This window comes from Panulirus ornatus, chromosome 72 (assembly GCF_036320965.1).
Source record: "Panulirus ornatus isolate Po-2019 chromosome 72, ASM3632096v1, whole genome shotgun sequence".
NCBI classification, from domain to species: Eukaryota; Metazoa; Arthropoda; class Malacostraca; order Decapoda; family Palinuridae; genus Panulirus; species Panulirus ornatus.
The window spans coordinates 3399458-3420786 of NC_092295.1; the positions used below are offsets into that span (position 1 = coordinate 3399458).

Consider the following 21329-nt stretch of genomic DNA (forward strand, 5'->3'; position numbering starts at 1 on the left):
TTAAGGGAAAAGGTATACATGTAATTATGAAAGTACATCCAACAAAAAACCAACCTTATATTTTTGTGTCAGACTATATGACACAATGGATGAATGGTTTTGACAAATATTTTAGGGTCTTGCTTACAATTGGTAGCCCTGCTTTCCTTATGAATACTTCAGCTAGCTTCACTATCATGAAGTTATCATACTTTCCATGCAACATCTTTTTAATTAATATGTTCATCTTACCTTTTCCAGAACATCCTTACTGCCAACCTCCTGAATGGCCAAAAGGCTAAATCCATTTTCCAATATAGTCCGACACACAACCTCCAGCACCCCAGGGTTACAGATCTGCAAAATATTGTAAGTTCATGCATGATATTGTTTGTATGAAGGATTCAAACCAAAACACATATCATGTAAACTGACTTTATTCACATTCAGTGCAAATTATATTTCATACCTATCCTTTCTTACACATATCTTAACCCTTTAATTTTTTTTTGCATGCGCTAAGTTTGAATGTAATAATATTAGTCACGCTCTTACCTTACAGCCTATAATCATTTAATGTCTTGTATGGCTTACATGTTAGGCAACTTCAGCAGTGAAGTTTAAAGCCAAAACTCAAAAATTTGAGGATGGACAGCTAAAGCACCAAACAGTAAAAAGACCCAATTTAAAGTATACTCTGCACAAAACCAAGTAAAACAATTAATGAAAATTCAACTCATGACACCTTTCAACAATGATAGTTAAAGAAAATATAAAAGATTCCTCAGAGGAAAGCATTTTCCCACATCTACTCAAATGGATGATGACTAACCTTGTCCTTAGTTAGCTGCTGTAAATTCCAAGTAGCAATCCTGATTGCAGGCTGACCATGGTGATAACCATTAAATACTTCTCTAATAATGGGTCGCTCCGACCTAAAAATCAATATAAATTGAAACCTTTTTAAATCATTTCATTTTTTTATTGTCAAGTCCTTGAAAACCTGTGAAAAAAGATATTTACCCAGAGGGTTGTCTATCAGTTATGGGCAAGGTATGCTCAGGACCTCAGGCTAAATATTTTACTGCTATAACACATTATCATTAATGTTGAGTTAGTTATGGGGATGTGTGAAAGAGCTTATGTAAGCTATAGAATGATGTAGGTGAAAACGAAAGTGGATTGCACGAGTTGGGTGATTTACTTGTGCTTAAGCACCTGGACACAAGAAGCATGACAATGAGAGGCATGTGTTTTGGCAGCAGCTGAGTGTGTGTCAGCAGTTTTGATGCAAGAGACTGGGTGCTAAAGATGTGTGATTTATATGTGAAGGTAAGTAATGTGACAGTTGGTGGTATAATTGTGGAGGTGTGGGATTTACAGTAAGGTGAGTGGAAATGCTGATCAGCTTGCTAAGTTGTAAAAGAATTACTGATTGGGAATATACCTAGTAAAAAAAAAAGGACAAACAAGTATACGTGAGTGAGTACGAAAGATCGTGAGCAAGCATTACTGCATTACATACCAATTGATAGGTATGCAAAAGACTCTTGGATGAGAGGCATATGATTTGGCAGCAGCTGAGTGAGTGTGTCAGCAGTTTTGATACGAGATACTGGGCACTAATGAACTGTGATTTATATGCCTAAATGAGTAATGTGGCAGTTGGTGGTATAATTGCAGATGTATGAAATGCTAATTAGCTTAAGTTGTGTGTGTAGAAAAAGAGCTATTGACTGGGAATAACTTGTTAAATAAGGACAAACAAGTATACGTGAGCGAGTACAAAATATGGTAAGGAGGCATTACTTCGTTACACACCAACTGATAGGCAAGCAAGAGAGAGAGGCTTGATATGAATGTGTTAAGAGGAGCAGCTTGTGTGATATCTAATCACTGCCTGATGGAGGAAAGGGTGAAGACTTGCAGAGGTTTTCAAAAAAGAGGAAATAATATGGGTGAGAAGAGGGTGGTGAAAATAAGTGAGCTAGGAAGAGAACATTGTGAAGAAATACCATGAGCGATTGAGAGAAGATGTAGGTAGTAGTTGGTAAACAGCCACCAACTAAGGAGGTATATTACCAGTCCTACTTGCCTGGGTATTGGAAGGGTAAGTGACAGCTGTATAATGAACCAGCACTTCTGTGGTTATCAGGATGCACTCCCCACTTCCCTGTCCAATGTAGCAGTCTTTTCTGTTATGCCTCACCTGCACTTGGACTACTGGCATTTTGTCCATAAATATATATTATCTCCTTATCACACATAACACTTGACAATACTTAACTCACGCAGCTCATTCGTCACAAATCTAGACTTTCTTGAAGTGGGTGTTATGTGTTAGAACTACCTTTTGGCAAAATGATTGGTGATATAGACAGAAGTAATAGGTAGGAACAATAGGCATTAATATCAGGTAGAACATTAAATATAAGTAGTAGGTAGGAACATTTAGCTGAGAGGCACAGGTAGAAATAGTAGAATGGAACATTAGGTAATAACATTATGTAGACACGAGAAGTCGGTAAGAACTTTAGGTTAGAGCTTCTGGAAACACTGCATTAGAGCTGCCCTTTGCTAGTGGCCAATTAAAGGTGAGGCACTAAAAAATAAGAAGTAGCAATGGAGTTCACCAGTTATGGAGACTAAAAAAAAAAGCCAGGAAACATACAAGAAAAGGCCACATCCACTCACTCATTCTCTTGCTGTCATGTGTATTACACCAAAACTACACGGTTCACCCCAAATGCTTTACATGCCCTGGTTCAGTCCACTGACAGCACGTAGACCCCAGTATACCACATCATTCCAATTCACTCTATTCTGTGCAAGCCTTTCATCCTCCTGCATGCTCAGGCCCTAATCACTCAATATCTTTTTCACTCCAAAAGAAGGAACAAAGAAACTAGCCAAGTGAGGAGTTTTTTCTCAAGGCTCAGTCATCAGTGCCTGGCACTTTCCTACTCGCATGGGAAATTGGTAACATGTATGAAAGAAAAGAGTTTGTGATAATGTTTAATGACTACTAATATGAAGTCGTAATGGCAAAACATAACAACGATGGGTATAACACTGCACGTATTGACTGCTAATTTTAAGCTTTACTTGAACTATTCTGTTGTGCAGTGGGAAGAGACATACAACTCGCAGTTACATCAACATATAAGAAAATAATACATCGCAAATTTACAGAAATAATAACTAGGTCAATAATATCTTTGCTACATCAATGGAGAAGAATAAAAATATTTATACAAATAGAAGGGCAGTTAATGAAGAAAGGAAGGTAAGATCTTAAACTAACCTTAAAGACAAAAGCTCAAATATATCAGCACTGAAATCAACAGATATTCTTGGATCTGCTGTATCTTTGGGATCTAGAATCAGTCTTCCTGGGGAATTTCCATCATTGTTCAAAGGAGCAGAATGAGTTCGTCGATGACCTACAATGAAAAACATAATCAAAACCAATAATAAAAATAAATTTCAAACAACTTCTCTGAGAAAAATATTCTGAAGACAAACAAAAAGAAATTCAATCTGAATTCCATACTGTGAATATAAGAGTTTGATAACTGTACCACTCTGATCTCTACTTCATAATGAATACCAAAGGAACTTCACATGAATCAGAATCTAATTATAACGCATCATAATGAATACCAAAGGAACTTCACATGTATCAGAATCTAATTATAACGCAACAAAAAGCAAACATCTGGAGTCCTGACCATTAGGTCCTGTCCCCCTGCCTACTAGAACTACTATCAATGAGCTTTATTAATGATCAATCTATTTTTCTAAATGCAACTGCAAGTAGTGTTAGATAACAGCATGGTAGTGCAGACGGTATATATATCCCAGTCTTTGTAATGCACAGTGTTAAAAAAAAAGTTAGAATGCTCGTTCTCCATCAGAATTACTTTCGGTATGGAAAATTTTAGGTTTCACAAATATGGTACCTGAATTCAATTCAAGCTAACAACCAAGGAGGTATATCATAAGTAATCTGCCTGGGTACCTTCCTGTAATTATCTATTTGTATGGTAGGGGGACAGAGTTCTACACTCACAGTGCCATATCTCATGAACTTTCTGTGCCATCAAGTAGCTTTTTAAACTTGTAAACTGCCAAAATCTGCTGTCTCGGTGATTAGCTTATTCCAACCATCCACTAACACTAAACCAATACTTTTCAGCATCCTTCCCAATAATTTTTTTTTACCCAGCTTTTTGTTGAGCATGTGTATGAGAAGGGAAAAAGGAGGGTTAGTCATTCCAAGTGAAGTAGGGTCTTTGGCAGGGGTGAGTGAAAATCCACGTCCGAGAGTAGAATATAAGCTACAGTATGTGGAAGAATACTTGAAAGAAATGTCATTACTTAAATGATGAAGATTCTCCATTAACTATGATGGAATTAAACCAATCAATGCACCTTTAACTTATAAACTCAGTAATATACACACACAGAAATCCAAACCCACATCAGGAAGAATAACTAGCTGTAAATCAATAGCTGTAAGTAAATGAGAGCAAGGAATGAAACATGGATGAGCATAAGTATCAAAACTGATCATAATCAACTGAAAAAAACCCTACCTGGAATTTTCACGTCAAGGTTGCGTTGATAAACCCTGCTATAGCTTGCAACTGAGATGACATCACTTATGGGTGGTGAGGCAGGTGGAACATTATTCACTGTCAAATACACCTTGAGAATACTTAGGACACGAGCAGAGATTCCTCTTACTTTCACCAGCTCTTCAATACTCTTGAATGGGCCTTTTCTTTCTCTGAGATAAGGAAAAGTATGATACATACCTTCTGTAAAATAACTAGAAGGCCATTTATGTAAATAATGTACTATGTTAATGTACATACTGTATACATACATGTACCTCACTCATTCTCTCCAAATGCCAATATCCCTACAGAAAAACCATGATCAAGGGTCAATCATTCCTAAGCAGCTGATGACTATTCAGAATACTCTGAAGCAAAGTTGACTTCTTACAGCATTGACAGGAACACTAAAATACATTCATCAACATGGCAGTGATGGAGGTTGTGAGTAAATAAGGCAATTTCTTCATTTGTTCCTGGTGTTACTTCACTGCTGCAGAATCAGCCAAGCCCAAACTGAACTCAGCTCCATATCTGGACAATAATGGTCTTGCTTGGCCTTACTTAGTGTATTTAGTCTACATTCCAACCTCATTTTATATTGTTCTGAGTTTTTCCTCAACTGTAAGTTTTTCTATATTTCTGTTTCCATATGTTGTATTTAGATTGAATTACCTACCATGGCAAGAGTAATTTTAGTCACTAAAATTCAAAAACCCTAGATAAGCTGATTCTTTTTTCAAAAATTAGTTTCAAACCCAAGAAGGGATTATTAGCTCTGAGCAAATATAATGTAAACTTACCTGTACTCTACAATATTTGCTGCCATTTCTTGATTCATACCACGGACATTCATAAGTTCAAAGATAGAAGCAGCATTGACATTGATGGCATGTACTGGTGATCCGCGTAAGCTACGCCCACTATGAGACTGAGAATGTGAACGCTGGGATCTTCCTGATTCACAGCTCGGAAGGGAGTCGACACTTTGTGTGCGAGAAGAGGAACGACTGGAATTGTATTTCTTCATAAATTTGCATCCTATCTATACTCAAAACAACACTGCCATAACAAGTAATGTTAAGCAGAAGAAATAGTAGTCAAGAATATAGCTATGAAAGTTAGATAACAGAATGAAATGTTGAACAAACATATGAACCCAAAGCAATCCCAACATGGCTTTTCTTGCAATACAGAAAAGAAGCCAAAGAATAATCACCAACATACAAAATGACAACGCATCCCTTTACATTCCAAAAATTTCTTACATTCTAAAGGAAGTTACTTAATGATGATGATGAGTCTGTGATTTTATCAAAATACAATAAGGTAAGACAAAAAAGTAAAGGAATAACTATGAAGAAGTTCATCTCTGGAAATGATCATACTAATATGATCATGAAAATGAAATAATCATACCATAGGACATTGGAAAATTTGAGAAGTAATTACTATTAAATCAAAATGATTTTTGTTAAACATCACAAAAAGTACGTTATGTGAAATTTGTCACAACAATTATATTACGTGAACCTCATCAAAACAAATGTGCTGTGTGAAACTTGTGAAAACAAGTGTGTTATGTGAATCTCATCACAAGGAACTTATTCTGTAGCAAGCGACTTATTCAAAACAAAAGTCAGGAGTTTACATCTATTTTTTGTCTTTTTCTTTGTCCCTGGAGAAACTTTCTTGGGTGCCCTTTCATTTACTTTCATTGTTTTGTGCTGATGGCATATCTTCAACTCTTAGGGCAATATGCTGTCTCTCTTAATGAAACATTTCTTAAGAAAACAGGAAATATTAAATCTAAATTTAATGTCTGAAACAGGTGTTGCAAGCAAGCTTTGTTCAGCTCTACCAAAGGTTTTGTAAACAGCAAAAAGTTATTTGAATACTTACCTAGGGGATCTTTTCTTCACAGTTATGTCACATTTAAATGTCTGTAGTTTAGCAGCTCCAACACCAGATACAAGTGCCAAGTCTTCCACACGACGGAAACCCCCAATAGCTGTGCGATATTCAACTATGTTTCTTGCAACTGTACGTGTTACTCCCGGTAGAGTCATCAATTCCTCCTCAGCAGCAATATTGATGTTCAACAAATTCAGCTGTTAATAAAAATTGGCAATGAACTGAGAAAAAGTTTGTTATTAAGCTGGAAACACTCACTCACCTGATCCTCAGGTAGTTTATTTTTTTAATTTTAACCAAGACTGCATAGACAACCAAATGCCCTAATCAAGACCATTTCATTATACTTTATATTAAGGGTTCCCAGAGTTGTCATTGCAGACCCCCAGGAGTTGATGGAACTGTGCAGGGGGTCAATTGTGGTCAATAAAAATCCAGAACAAAAAGTGTATCCCTAAAAGTTTAAACGATTAATCGTATATAAAAAGTGAAGGAAAAACAGAACATGTTTCTTTTATTCATGTATTAGGATGGAAAATCATGACCAAATAATTATGATGAGAATAAAGGACATGTCTGGAAAGAGATCACTGAGTCATGTCCTAAAGCAGATGGCCATTAAGATTCAAGACTCATCCATAAACAAATTAAACAACCCTCATATAATGTGAAAATCCTTTATGGTACCTTACTCTGAATCCTAAAAGAATTTTTAAGAAATCCTAAATGAATCTTTAAGAAAGTGTTTGGTGGCAGGCTGCATCATCATTGAAAGAGGATGTGTATGCTGTAATAAAAGAAACTGCAACTATCCAAATATTCATATTCCCTATCTTATATGACCAGCAATGAAAACTTTTCAGCAGCACACTTTGTCAGGATTCACCTAGAGACTAGACTTACACGATTCATAATACAGTATTTTCCCTGCTTTTGTTTATCATCTAATAAGCTGTCTTCTTTTCAATGGCAAGAATCTATATACTACAGAATCTGCTTTGAGAAAGTGCAGAAATTCAAGTATTTACCTTGGCATCATAATCAAGCATGTTAAATGCAGCAGACAAATCTTTAGCTTTACGTCCTCTACTAAATTTGTTGCTAACCCAGGAGGAACTTGAAGAACGTCGACGAAATAACTTGCGACTAGATGATTTCTGTGTGTCTCTCTCTGGTTGTGACTGATAATCTCCATTTTCAGTTGCTATAATGAAGCAGTTCATTAACTACAAAGAAGTTTATCTTTATTCTTTTAAGCTAGAATAACACTAATATCATTATAAGAATCTCAGAATGCCAAAGTTTGAGCAACTCTAATCAAAGGACAACAACATTTAGAAATATCTGCTAGAGTTCATAAAGTTGGTTTAACAATAGTAAATCTTTACCATTTGATATTTGATACTATACATCTCTTTTAGCTGTTCTCAAACCATAGTTTTCCCTTCCCTTTCTTACCTATATGCTCATCAACACCGTCACTGATGGGAGGAGGCAGTTCCCCACTTGTGCACTGGCCCATCCTGCCTCTAATGGAGTCTTTCTTTTTCTACCATTGGCATATATAAGGAACAAAGAAAAGTCAACTGCTTCCTTTTTTCAGAAACTGGGGAAAAGAAATATAAGTCCATATCAGCTTCATACTAATATGGAATTAAGAAGCACAGTATTCATAATGCACTGTATGAAATAATATGTGAACCTTTACAAGGACCATTTGAATACAAATGCTTCTTATAGTATTGTAATATCGCTTTTCTGTTTGGTTTTTGCAGTCCTTTAACATCTAATTTTCAGCACAGAGGCTATCATTAAATTCTACTTCTTGATATTAAAAAACCATAACTGGAGAGGCAAAGATTTTTACCGAGTATGCTCTCCCATTTTGGGTGGTTCTAGCTCTGTATCCTTTCTTGACAGAGTTGAGTTGAAAGCGGTCTGACTCATAAACTGTCACAGGATAACTTCCAAACTTGACCCCCTTGCCTTAAGCTGCTATGTTTGTTCACTTTCCCTTTTCTATTGGTATTACTTTGGGTTTTGATCCCAAGAGCTGGCTGCTTGTGTGCCCCCACCTTTAGCTGGACCACGCAATACTCAGCAAGCTGCTGCATTACATGACTACTGTGTGACCACTGGCAACCCAAGGATGGGATGCTTTGGTACCTGCTTTTTTCCCTACATGTCAAAGTTTTGGAACCCTCTACCTTGTCGTATCTTTCCTAACACTTATGACCTGGCACATTTCAAAAGATAAGTCATTCATGTCCTCAAAAATTCATAAATACCTTCTCTTGTCTTTTCTTTTTCTGCTTCATAATTCTTTCTTTGTTTCAATTAAGACCCAGCCTAGATGTGGACTCATGTCTGTGGCTGGAGCCTTAAACATAAAAATAAAGTTAATATATTCAACCATATCCTCCATCCATGTCTAATGTACTAGAATGAAGAAAGACTTCTGAACTATTGGAGTACCTCACAATTCTCTATATTACACACTAATACCATTCATCAGACAAACCCAGTATCTCTCTCAAAACCTCCACCCTGACACATAAGATGCCTCCATTACATTCAACAATCAATCCCACAGCATACTTCTAACATCTATCAGTTTACTAAATGCATTTAACCAATTCTCAAGTCTACCTTTTCACCATTCTTCTTGCGTCTACCTTTTCACCAATGTAATTACCTGTTTGTACTGATGGAGAGTTTTACACTTGCAGGGCTCCATTTCTAGTACCTATCTATCTCTATCTTTGAAGCCTGGTGTGGCCACAGCAAGAGTCTTCACTTATCCCTATTCTTACATGCCTCACATACATCATTCCACCACCATTTCTCTCCCTCCAGTACTCTTCCACTTTATTTCATGTCACAGATGGTCTTCCTCTCCCACTAAGCCCTTAATTGTACTATTATACACTCTCCCTGTAAACTACCTGTCTTGCATTCTTTCCATATGTTTAATATGGTTATAGGCCCCCATGGTAATCTCAAACATTGTCAACTATTAAATAATAAATCTCCAGTAAGCACTACTTAGCAATAATAATGCAACGACAGTATTCTTGTATTCTCTTGTATCCGTAATGTCTCTTTTCTTTTTTTTTAACCCCTATATATATATATATATATATATATATATATATATATATGTTCCCTGGGGATAGGGGAGAAAGAATACTTCCCACGTATTCCCTGCGTGTCATAGAAGGCGACTAAAAGGGAAGGGAACGGGGGGCTGGAAATCCTCCCCTCTCGTTTTTTTTTTTTTTTTTTCCAAAAGAAGGAACAGAGAAGAGGGCCAGGTGAGGATATTCCCTCAAAGGCCCAGTCCTCTGTTCTTAACGCTACCTCGCTATCGCGGGAAATAGTGAATAGTATGAAAAAAAAAAATATATATATATATATATATATTTTTTTTTTTTTTTTTTTTTTTATACTTTGTCGCTGTCTCCCGCGTTTGCGAGGTAGCGCAAGGAAACAGACGAAAGAAATGGCCCCCCCCCATACACATGTACATACACACGTCCACACACGCAAATATACATACCTACACAGCTTTCCATGGTTTACCCCAGACGCTTCACATGCCTTGCTTCAATCCACTGACAGCACGTCAACCCCTGTATACCACATGACTCCAATTCACTCTATTTCTTGCCCTCCTTTCACCCTCCTGCATGTTCAGGCCCCGATCACACAAAATCCTTTTCACTCCATCTTTCCACCTCCAATTTGGTCTCCCTCTTCTCCTCGTTCCCTCCACCTCCGACACATATATCCTCTTGGTCAATCTCTCCTCACTCATTCTCTCCATGTGCCCAAACCATTTCAAAACACCCTCTTCTGCTCTCTCAACCACGCTCTTTTTATTTCCACACATCTCTCTTACCCTTACGTTACTTACTCGATCAAACCACCTCACACCACACATTGTCCTCAAACATCTCATTTCCAGCACATCCATCCTCCTGCGCACATCTCTATCCATAGCCCACGCCTCGCAACCATACAACATTGTTGGAACCACTATTCCCTCAAACATACCCATTTTTGCTTTCCGAGATAATGTTCTCGACTTCCACACATTTTTCAAGGCTCCCAAAATTTTCGCCCCCTCCCCCACCCTATGATCCACTTCCGCTTCCATGGTTCCATCCGCTGACAGATCCACTCCCAGATATCTAAAACACTTCACTTCCTCCAGTTTTTCTCCATTCAAACTCACCTCCCAATTGACTTGACCCTCACCCCTACTGTACCTAATAACCTTGCTCTTATTCACATTTACTCTCAACTTTCTTCTTCCACACACTTTACCAAACTCAGTCACCAGCTTCTGCAGTTTCTCACATGAATCAGCCACCAGCGCCGTATCATCAGCGAACAACAACTGACTCACTTCCCAAGCTCTCTCATACACAAACACAAAAGTTGGAAAATTTTGGTTCAGGTATCAACATCTACACCAAATCTGTAATATTTCCATCTCTAGTCCCAGGAAGGCATCTCAACACATGTCCTGTGAAGGTATTCAGTACCCATGTATACCCTTCCCACACCCCAACCCAGAACTCTGCCTTGGAACTCTGAGTGGTGAAGTTACCCAAGCATTCTATGTATACAATTGGAGTGGTTGAAGGGTTAATGTTTTTTGTGATATTACAATAAGAAAAGATAAAATTATATTTTACTAGAATGGGATGGTTCTTTTCCTTTTCCATTGTAGGCTCCATTCAAGGGCAAAAATCCACATCATGGCTGGGCCTTAATTGAAATATAGCAAGGATTATGAAAGGAAAATAGAACAGACAAGGGAAAGCATTTACAAAATTTTGGAGAAAGTGAAAAACTTGATTTTCAAAATGTGCCAGGTAATAGTTATTGGGAAAGGCATTTGAAGGTAAGAGTGTTCCAAAGCTTTGAGGTGCGGTGAAAGAAACTTTATCAAAAGAGCCTACCTACTGGCATATACTTATTTCCATTCATTACTTGCATCTTAAGCAAAACTTAATTTAATTAAGAATCAAAGAAGAATCTTAACGTAGGACATGTTGGAGGATACAGGACTGATATCAACTCACCTGTTATTAGGATAACCCAAATATCTGGAATAGCAGAAACTGTGAAAATTCTTGATTGCAAGGAGGAATGTGTTAATCCATGTTCCAAGTCCATTTGGTGGGCTTTCTATCATCCTTCCATTTTCAGTTTAAACATTTTTTGGAGTACCTGTTAGAAACAAGCTATTGAATAAAAGCATGCTTGATCCCACTGAAATAATTAAGTCTGTTTATCAAAATGTTCCATGAACCAACTGAAAAGTCAGACAATAATAAGATAGTGACTATCAGACCACACTATGGAAAATGATGCTGGTTGCTGATCCTCAACGGATTCTGATAACCTCTAAACCACCAATGGATAGTAGCATCTGCTGCATGACACCTCATCCCAGCAGGGATTACATTTGCCAAGTCCAAAATAAAATAAACATTAGAGGTATGCAAGATAGCAATGTATCCTGTTTCACTGTTGTTAGATGACAAAAAAAGAGAAAACAAAATCATCTCAAAACATATTATAATCTAAGCCTAACAACGAATCTGTTGGTACACTTTCTTAATTAGGAAACTATTTACTAAAACATTTACAGGTTAACCTCACTCAAAATGCAGTCGTGTATTGATTACCTTATGCCTCAGTTTTAGTTACTAATTACCTGTGAACAATGTCATCCAAATCAAAAACTTAAATAAGTGTTACGTAACACTGAATGTGGACTTGATGAAACAGCAACACTCTGGTCATATAATCACTTTGCAGTACTAAGATTAAAGTGTACAAGATTTAAAGAAGATTGCAGCAATCGAAGTATATCCAACACACAAGGGAAAAGTATGCTGTGAAGCTGGAAAAGAGGTAATTGTGATGTGTGTGCATACTGTACACATTTCTCAATGATCTTCAAATGTTTTTGACTACTACATATATTTCCGAGATCCTCTTTGCTAATAATCACTAAATATTTCTAAACTCCACAGTCAATCACAATTGCAGTTACAATACCTTATGAGCCACATTAAAAATTTAATGTGGCTGCTTCTGATCTTATAGCTCAAAGTCTGACTTGTGAACTGAGAGGTTTTCAAACATATTTTGTAATCAGGAAGAGGAGAGTTATTTTGTAAGCTTGAATTGGAACATAATTATTTGTTTTGTGTAACAGAATAAGTTACTGCTGGTGTTGATAAATTTTCCCCCGTATGTTATGGCATGTCAAAAGTATGTAGGAATTAATGAGAATAGTTATGGGAACATTATAAAAATCAATTATGGGCTTGCAAACCTGTAACTCTTCAGATGACTTACAATGTTATTGGTATTGCAAGAACTTAAAAAATATTTTATATTGACAATCTATTGACTTAAATGTTTTGTGGTGAACAACTCTATTGCTCTTGATTAATTATTTGACCTTGACACCAGTTCATAATGACCTCACTATAGGTATAGATACTGGTAATGTACAGGTTAATATATGGCCAGAGACAAATTCCATGACTGAAAATCACTTGACCTATGACCTGCAAACAAAGTCACAATACCGACATTTCAATTCATGAGACACCTTCGTATATAGTATGCACATATTCTATATATCTCGCTGTGATATCTTCAATAGTAAGAATCACAGTCTGCAAAAATATTCCTTAAAAGTTAAAAGTACAATTATACGAGGTTGGCCTTAAAAGCCAAGGTTACAGTGTGGGAAAGTGTAGATGAGATGCACAGAGATATGGCTCAGATGTGATTGCATGACAGGAAGATGAAGCACAAGAAGCTCTACAAAAATCAATGTCTTCCTTTGGGGCAAGGAAAACATCTTAATAAAAAGAGGAGCAGATCTTGCAAAATATACAAAGGTCCCATTTGAAAATTTGTTACTTAAATGCCAAGAGTCATAGTCTTATATCCTGCACTGCCATGAATATCCTTTAACATTCCTTCCATATGATACTAAAATGCCTACACTTACTGTGGAAGTGGTAATGGGGAGACAGTGAACACATATGAACATATTTTCCCAGCTGGTGAAATACAAATCAAATAGTACTTTACAGTGATATAAGCAAGGTATGCATAATAAGTACACAAATACCTCAAATTAAGGTGAAATACTTTATAATCAAAAAAGAATTTTTAGATATAAAGAGTATATAAAAAATTTTGTTTTTCCAGTGTCAAAAATCAAAGCAAAGTGTCTTAAGCTGATAAATTGTACCTCATTCTAAGATGTTAATCTGAAATGTCGCACCTCTCGGCATTGTAACTTGTGCCTCCTGGTACTTGGTACTTTAAAAGAATTTTAATATGCTAAAATATCCCCATATTACTATATAAATACAATTAAACCTTAACCATTCAATATATCAATTCTTTGATTAAAAAGAGGGTTCCATTTCTAGGTAGCTTCCCTTTGATCAATTTTGCATAGAGTGATCCACATTTTCCCACTAACTTTCACCATATAATTGGAGACACAAACTGTCTTCATTGATAGCTTGATTTGAAAGTAAAAGTGCATTATAAAGTTTGGATGTTGTTTTGTTTACATTTTGTGAAATCTATGCTCAATGAAGCCTGGATATTGTTGCAACAATTTGATTTTTCCATGTTTGTTAAAGTTGTCTTAACTTTGTGATTTTCTTGATTTTCTAAAGTATATTGGATCATATTTCATAATTCTGACTTTCCATATCTTTAAAGTGCTGTATACCAGTCTTCCTTAAATTGAGGAATATGTGTACTGTGCACTGTATTGCCAAAAACAATGATAAAGATATCTATTGAGCATTGCCATACAGCACTTTACTTACCAGAAGTTGTGAAGGAAATACTGTAAAGGGCATAGTAGAAGGTCTAAGCAATATCTCTTTGGCTTTATAGCACTACATTCTACTTAGAATTTACTTTCTATCTACATTATATTGGAAAAAGTAACATTTACACCTGCACATTTGCTTTCAATTATAAAAAAGACTATCGGAGTGCAGTGCTCCAGTGCTCCATTATCTAACGGCAGTATATATCATTATACCTTACAGTAGCTATGCAGATCACATTAACAGACTGAACCACACTCAATTCACATCATCAGCTTACTTTGCATATGGAAATCTTCATCTTAAGACAGTGGGGAAGGCCATGATTTCACTGCTGGTCACAGGATGTGGAAGGGTAGCTGCTACTCTTCGAGGGTTGGTTGCATGACATATCAGACTTGTTACAAAACATGGAAGGCTTCTCATAATGTGCATTAAAGACTGGTCACAAGAGGTGGAAGTTGGGTCACAAGGCATGGGGGGATAACCAAGATCTGGAAGGCTGTGGATCCACTGATGGAGATATCAAAGACTGGTATATATGGAAAAATACAGATGTCTTTTGTTGCTTCCCTACCTCAACTAAATAAACTTAATAACTTCATTCTCTGAGTATAAAATTCTCATGAAAGTTCTCTATTTAACTGTTTGTTTACCCACAGCAATTACCATGTCATGTAACCCAGATCTATGACCAACTACATTTTACACAGTACATCATGCTGATCCATCTTTTCCATTCCTTCTTCCTGCATTGTCAAGTAGGCTATTTGTTCTGCGATCTGGTCATTCTGCAAATAGTGGTCGGGCTGTAGTCCTCACGATGCAGACACTCCACCTCCTTCAGAGGAATACTTACAATTAACTGCTAATTCATGATACACCCAAAGGTAAATCAACAACACCCACAACCACATGACCACTTATACTAAATAGAGACACTATTGATTTACTATGTTCCACTGCATTTAGTATATACAGTATAAAGTACTATAACTATAAAGATCCTTATTGTGATGAATTGCATTCACCTAACTGCAATAGTTTCTTGTTTGGATGGACATCTCCATCTCCAGATGATGATTAGAAAGAACATGATCTGACTGCAACTCATGGCAGGTCATATTTTTGGTAGTCTGATTATGGAATGCAGCAGGCTGGTCACAAGATATGGATGACTGGTCAAATTTGAATAACTTGACACAGCACTCTGATGGCTGGTCATAAAACATGGAAAGATGGTCATATGATGTATAAGATGATGACTTCAATGATGATGAAAGCATAGGTTGACAAAACATAGGGATATCTTTTTTCCTTTCTGATCATGGCTAACTAAGCCCTAGTGAACTCTGTAGATTTTCTTTGCTTAACATATCACTTGGCTTATGTGATATTTCATTAGAATGGCCAACAGTATAAAGGGGCCTAAGAATATAGTGGATCACTAACTCAAATAGTGATCTACAGTTCCCTTGGCTGTTTCTCTGGTGAAGTTTGGTATGCTGTCTCTCACTAAAGAAATTTGTCCATAAAAAGTCAACCATTTGCTTTCAATTATACCTTTTCCACACTCGTTAGTGAGACAGGTCTGTAATTCAATGTCTGTTCCTGGTCTCCATTTTTATATATAGGTATGAAATTTGCCCTTTTGCATTCCCTTAGCACTATGCCTCTCCCTGCTCTTGAACAGTAATTCAAGCTGTTTCTCAAGAGTATCTACATACCTCTTTTGCAAACATAATGAAATTTCTTCCAGACCACGAGCTTTGTTTGGGTCTATTTCTTTTAACACTATTAATATCTTTTCCAGATATCCTGATGACTTCCACAATCTCCTCCCCATTCCATCTCACTAGTGTGAAGGTTACAATGTCTTCCACAGTAAAAACACTTTTTAACTGCTGCCACCCATGTACCGATTCATTCACCTCTCCTTTTTTCTTTTCAATTTGTTCATGCTGTTATTTACGTAAATCATGAACAACAGAATGTCAAGATATGCAATGCAAGAAAGTGCTATGTATTATAATGCATAAATGATGATAAATAATGATATAAAGCATTTTTGACGCGTTTATGAGTTGGAAACATGGCACTGCTGTGTTCATTTCAATCCGGCACTTTCATTAATGTACATGCACTTTACAATTTGTTCATTGTCATGTATGTGCTATGTATCATGGTGCATAAATAGATATATAAAATCATAATTTACAGGTACTATGCTTTTGACACATGCTTAAGATTTATTATCATGGTGCTGGTTTGGTGTCCCTTTAAGCCCACCTAACAAATGTTTTTGCCAATTACCATTAGTTCATCAGTATGAGTAAAGATTAAGAAAGCTGATACACTTGAGGGAGTTAATGGTATCACCCGTTCAACATCTCACTAGGTTTTCCTTTCCAACCTTCAAGATTCACATTTTGAAAAAGTTTAACATATGTATTCCTTTTGATTTCAAAGAATGTAAAAACAATGACTTTAATAGATATATTGTCCACTACTTTCGCTAATAATGTACAAAACGTTTCCAGACATTATAGCAAAAAGAGCTAAAAAAATTCAGGAGTAAGGCCTTAGCACCAACTGAGCATGTTTATAATTTCTTTTTTTACCTCCATCAAAAACTGAATTTGATTCTTTGCATCTATGCACTGAGGACAGCATGGTGGGAAGCTGCATAACCATGCCATGCACTGGCAACATCACACAATTTGCACTGCCAGCGCACTGATGTTTATGGAGTTCCAAACATAAGCCCATTAAAAAAAAAAAGATCGTGCATGTTATTAAAAAAAAATGGCATAAAACAAATGTGTAAATCAAGAAGGCCTTGTAATATGTTTTCCTCAAATGGTAAATCAATGTGATTCACTGATAATTTCTACTTAACAGCAAAACTAAAAAAAAAAGAAAATTAAAATTAACAGCCGCCACATCAGCCAGATGCTGTACTGTCCAGGTCAAGTGGAATTTGGCAATTCTACCTTATATCATCTTTGACAAACTTCTCCTGCCTCATTTTGGTTAGCTTTCAAAGCTGGAGGAGTCACTGTCCAAAAAATTATTTAGCACATGATTCGAAGACAGATAACCATCATTATCATATGACTTGGGATCACCTGCATCTGCATCTCAATTTTCTTAAAAACATATGAAAATGTGCTATCATTAGCATGGCTGGAGAAAAGACTGATTTTGGGGAGACATTATTGCGCACTACCACCACCCAGACCCAGGCTCAGTGCAAGACCATGTAAAAGCATCACTCAGCTCACATAAATGTCCGTCTGGAGATATTAAGGGTTTAGTACAGTATTATAAAAGAGTTTTTGTCTAAAACAATGAAGCCATGACCTAATGTATACCAAGCAATTGTTAATAAATCCTAAGGAGCTAAACCCACAAAAGTGACAGCGAAAGCAGGTTCATGAAAGTTAATACCCGAGCAAACCCCTATCATCCACTCCTGAATTATACTAAAACATCTGATGGTTAGGTTAGAAGTTCAGTTTGTTTGAATATGAACAGCAACATGACTACTTTACTCTGGAAGACAAGTCCACTAACATAACAATCAGCAAACTGTGTAAATAATGGGCTTATAATTTGTCTTAATAAATATGCAAAAGTTTATTTGGCTGTACCTCATCACAGTGTCCTGCTTTTGTTCATATTAACTCTCAACCTTCTCCTTTCATACACTCCCCATACTCTGGCTACTTCTGGAGTCTCCCAGCAGAGCCATGTCATCTGCAAACAGCAAGGAGTTCACCTGAGGTGCAGCAGGGTGGTGAAACAGGGATATTTATGTAAATTTGAATAGGGAAGGACTTGAAGAGAGTAGAATACTTTAGGTACTTAGGAGAGGATGCCGAGGTGGATGGAACTCTACACGATTGTTATAGGATAGGATTTTAAGGTAGGACCTTTAACAACTAGAATTTTAAGTCTCCACAAAGTGTGTAAATCTTTGATTTAAAAGGAAATCAACAGTTTTGAGTTTAAGGAATTAAAATATATGAATATCTGCCAACTAAAACAGGTGGTGGTCTACAGTATCCCAAAGTAATTTGTGAATGTCCCCACACTATGTTGATGCATTCCACTGAATGCTGCCATACATCGTAATTTACATGTGAATCCGACTAAATCCAAATTTTGTTAAGCGAGTTTAGATGTCAATAAGTATTGGGATTGTCTTACCGTATAATGGAATCTGTCCCGTACACACTAAATTCACTCATCGCTTACCTTTCAAACCAAATGATGTATGGCACTGTCCAGTCAAGTACAACTTTTTATGGATGATATTTATCTATCAATAGTACTCGTGTGTCATCTGTAGCACTCGCACAGGTATTATTCATATATCTAATGGCATTCTATATAATTTTATCAAATTTCACCTCTTCCTCACAACCTTACCAGTAGCGACTTATCTAATATCAGAAGATATGTAATGACAGAGAAAATGGATAATCCCACTCAATTTCTAACGGCAACAAAAGTTCTATACGAGTAGAACAGAGATTATAAAGCTATAAAAATGTTTTTCCAAAAAGATAAATTACCTGCATCCCTCCAGAGTATTGTCCACACATCCCCCAACCCCCAAACCATTTTCTGAGATGCCATTCCATACATACAGTAACATTGTATGAGTTCAGTATATTACATGGTCAGTTTCATGATGATGATTAACTCTTGCCTTTAGCATTGGAGCAAGCAAATGATTAATGAGATGTAGACAATTTTCTTTTCCTTTACATATCATGTAAAATTTACAGCTGTGGCCTTTAACATTATACTTTTACTCTCGTTATCCTTATCAAAGATATCACCTTAATATGGCTCATGGTAACATAACCACCTCAATCACTAGCAGGTGAGACCTACACAGAATAAAGCCTTAGAGAAATTAAAAATCCAACTGCCTCTGGAAGTGACACGAGGTGAAGACAATGTGTGATGATGATGACCAGTGTTGACCCTGAGATCTGTCACTTTAATAACCTAACTCTTAATTAATACCTAATGGCCCAATCTTGGTGGGAGATGGGCTATTTTCCCCTCCCTTATTGATAACATTTTCCATCATCTTAAACAAGTGATGATAGTCTTGTGTCAAAGGCTAATCTAACAACTTAGAAAGTTATCAATGTTTTCACCTGGGTTTGCTTGTTTTGCTGAAGACATTCATAATTGTAATATATTTATATAGGAAAATTATAAAAAAGTATGATAATCGACTTATAATCAAGTGTAAAAGCAGCTCATAAAAATTTGATTTTGATACTAGTCCCATTTACCATTGGAGTTGTGTTATAAGATGATTTATCTATAATTGATTTTCTTCATATGAAAATGCTATCATATGTTCATCGTTTTCTTGCAATATAGAATTCGAAGACAATTAATGATAAAAACCACCAAAACTAAAATCTATTATGTAGTTCTCAAGAAAATCCATATTATCTACAAGGATTCATGACATTATGAATGCTAGAAGCCTCGTTTGGTGCGTTCTTCTTCATTTTCAAAATCTATCATATTCAAATACTTTTGCGGTAAATACTTATTCTTTTACTATCACATAGATACTGAAAGATACTCTTGATGATTCAAGAGTTGAACCAAGGTAGTTAAAGGAAGGAAGAAGGTTTAAAAGATACTTTCTTTAACAAGGGGATGAGGATTTCTTAAACTAAAAGAATAAGCCTAAGTAATTCATATATAACATTTATAATAAATATAACCAAAGTGATAAGTAAAATTATAACAAGGTGACCAATCGCGTCTTATTACTCTCACCCCTACGAACCATAACAAATGGTCGTTAGGCTGGTTTAATCACCAGCTAAATGTCCGCAAATATCATTAGCTATTAGCTCTTTTCTGCGGTTATTCTTTCATACAACAGTGGCTGGATAATCTTCATTTTGAGAGCAAATTTATCAAATATAACGGTTATATATTAGCTCCGGTATAGATCCAGTACTAGTCATGAATTTGCGTGGTGTAGCGATCAGCGTCGCTGATCATGGCTGGGTTCGATTCCTCCACCACCTCCATATCAGCCTTTAACGTCTTATAAATTCTCTATCACATCTTTCTAACTCTCCCTATGGCCGCCATGAGAGATATTTAAGAATATCATCCACGTTTCATATATAATTTCGGTTCCTGATATCGTGTTCTGAATTTTATTCCTTCTTTTATACGACCTTGTAACCCGTCGGGTCAGGAAGACATAGACCTAATGAACTCTAAAGACTTTAAAATTCTTTAATTAGTTTCTTATACAAACTACTTTTGTCAGCAGCGATGGCTAGGATTAGTTCTGCTGTAGGAGGAGAGATAATGTATTGCTGTAGTCTCGTTAGAGATGGCCAATACAGCAGTTAGTCCTCTGGGCAAAAATGGTCATTTGATGTCCGTTAATTTCCTTACAAGACCTACAAGAAAGACGAATATTCGATTTAATTCTACTTTGCTTTATTTATGAATTCGTAATTAAAGCTGTTTGTGCTTGTTCTCCCAGTTTAACCTTCTCTATGGCCATGTTCTCATTCAAACAGCTGGAGACACTCTGGTATCCAATACAAAACTGCCACCCAAAAGTCGTGGTGTGCTGAACAAGCAGTTATACAATAACCATCAATTTGATTGTTGGGTAGTTATGTGTCCCCCTTTTATAAACAAATGGTTTTTCTCCAGCGCGCTTGGGAAGTGCATGTACGTAGATGTAAAAAAAAATATTGCATAAATAAGAGTATGCAGAAATAGGGCAAGTCATAATATATCTATATTAGCAAACAAAAACATGGGATTTATTATTTTAAAATATATGTTTAAGTGTTGCGTGTATTAGGCTGGCGGGCAAGCAAAACCTAATGGAAACCTAATGGAC

General features: G+C 36.3%; 1 protein-coding gene across 4 annotated transcripts in view; it reads right to left on the reverse strand.

The window, feature by feature from the left end:
• LOC139748028 (endonuclease/exonuclease/phosphatase family domain-containing protein 1-like) overlaps positions 1 to 21329 on the reverse strand; it is a 40484-nt gene that overhangs the window by 16409 nt on the left and 2746 nt on the right. The window contains exons 2-12 of one of the 4 annotated variants that reach the window (XM_071660578.1): positions 18064 to 18169; positions 14691 to 15251; positions 11609 to 11756; positions 7974 to 8121; positions 7544 to 7719; positions 6504 to 6712; positions 5405 to 5587; positions 4578 to 4771; positions 3284 to 3422; positions 812 to 914; positions 232 to 336 (exon numbers count right to left, since the gene is read on the reverse strand). In XM_071660578.1, the coding sequence (XP_071516679.1) occupies positions 232 to 336; positions 812 to 914; positions 3284 to 3422; positions 4578 to 4771; positions 5405 to 5587; positions 6504 to 6712; positions 7544 to 7719; positions 7974 to 8037 (1173 nt within the window). In that variant the 5' untranslated portion in view covers positions 8038 to 8121; positions 11609 to 11756; positions 14691 to 15251; positions 18064 to 18169. Of the gene's footprint in view, positions 1 to 231; positions 337 to 811; positions 915 to 3283; positions 3423 to 4577; positions 4772 to 5404; positions 5612 to 6503; positions 6713 to 7543; positions 7720 to 7973; positions 8122 to 11608; positions 11757 to 14690; positions 15252 to 18063; positions 18170 to 21329 lie in introns of all 4 variants that reach the window. The other 3 variants (XM_071660575.1, XM_071660576.1, XM_071660577.1) reach the window with 3 other exon arrangements.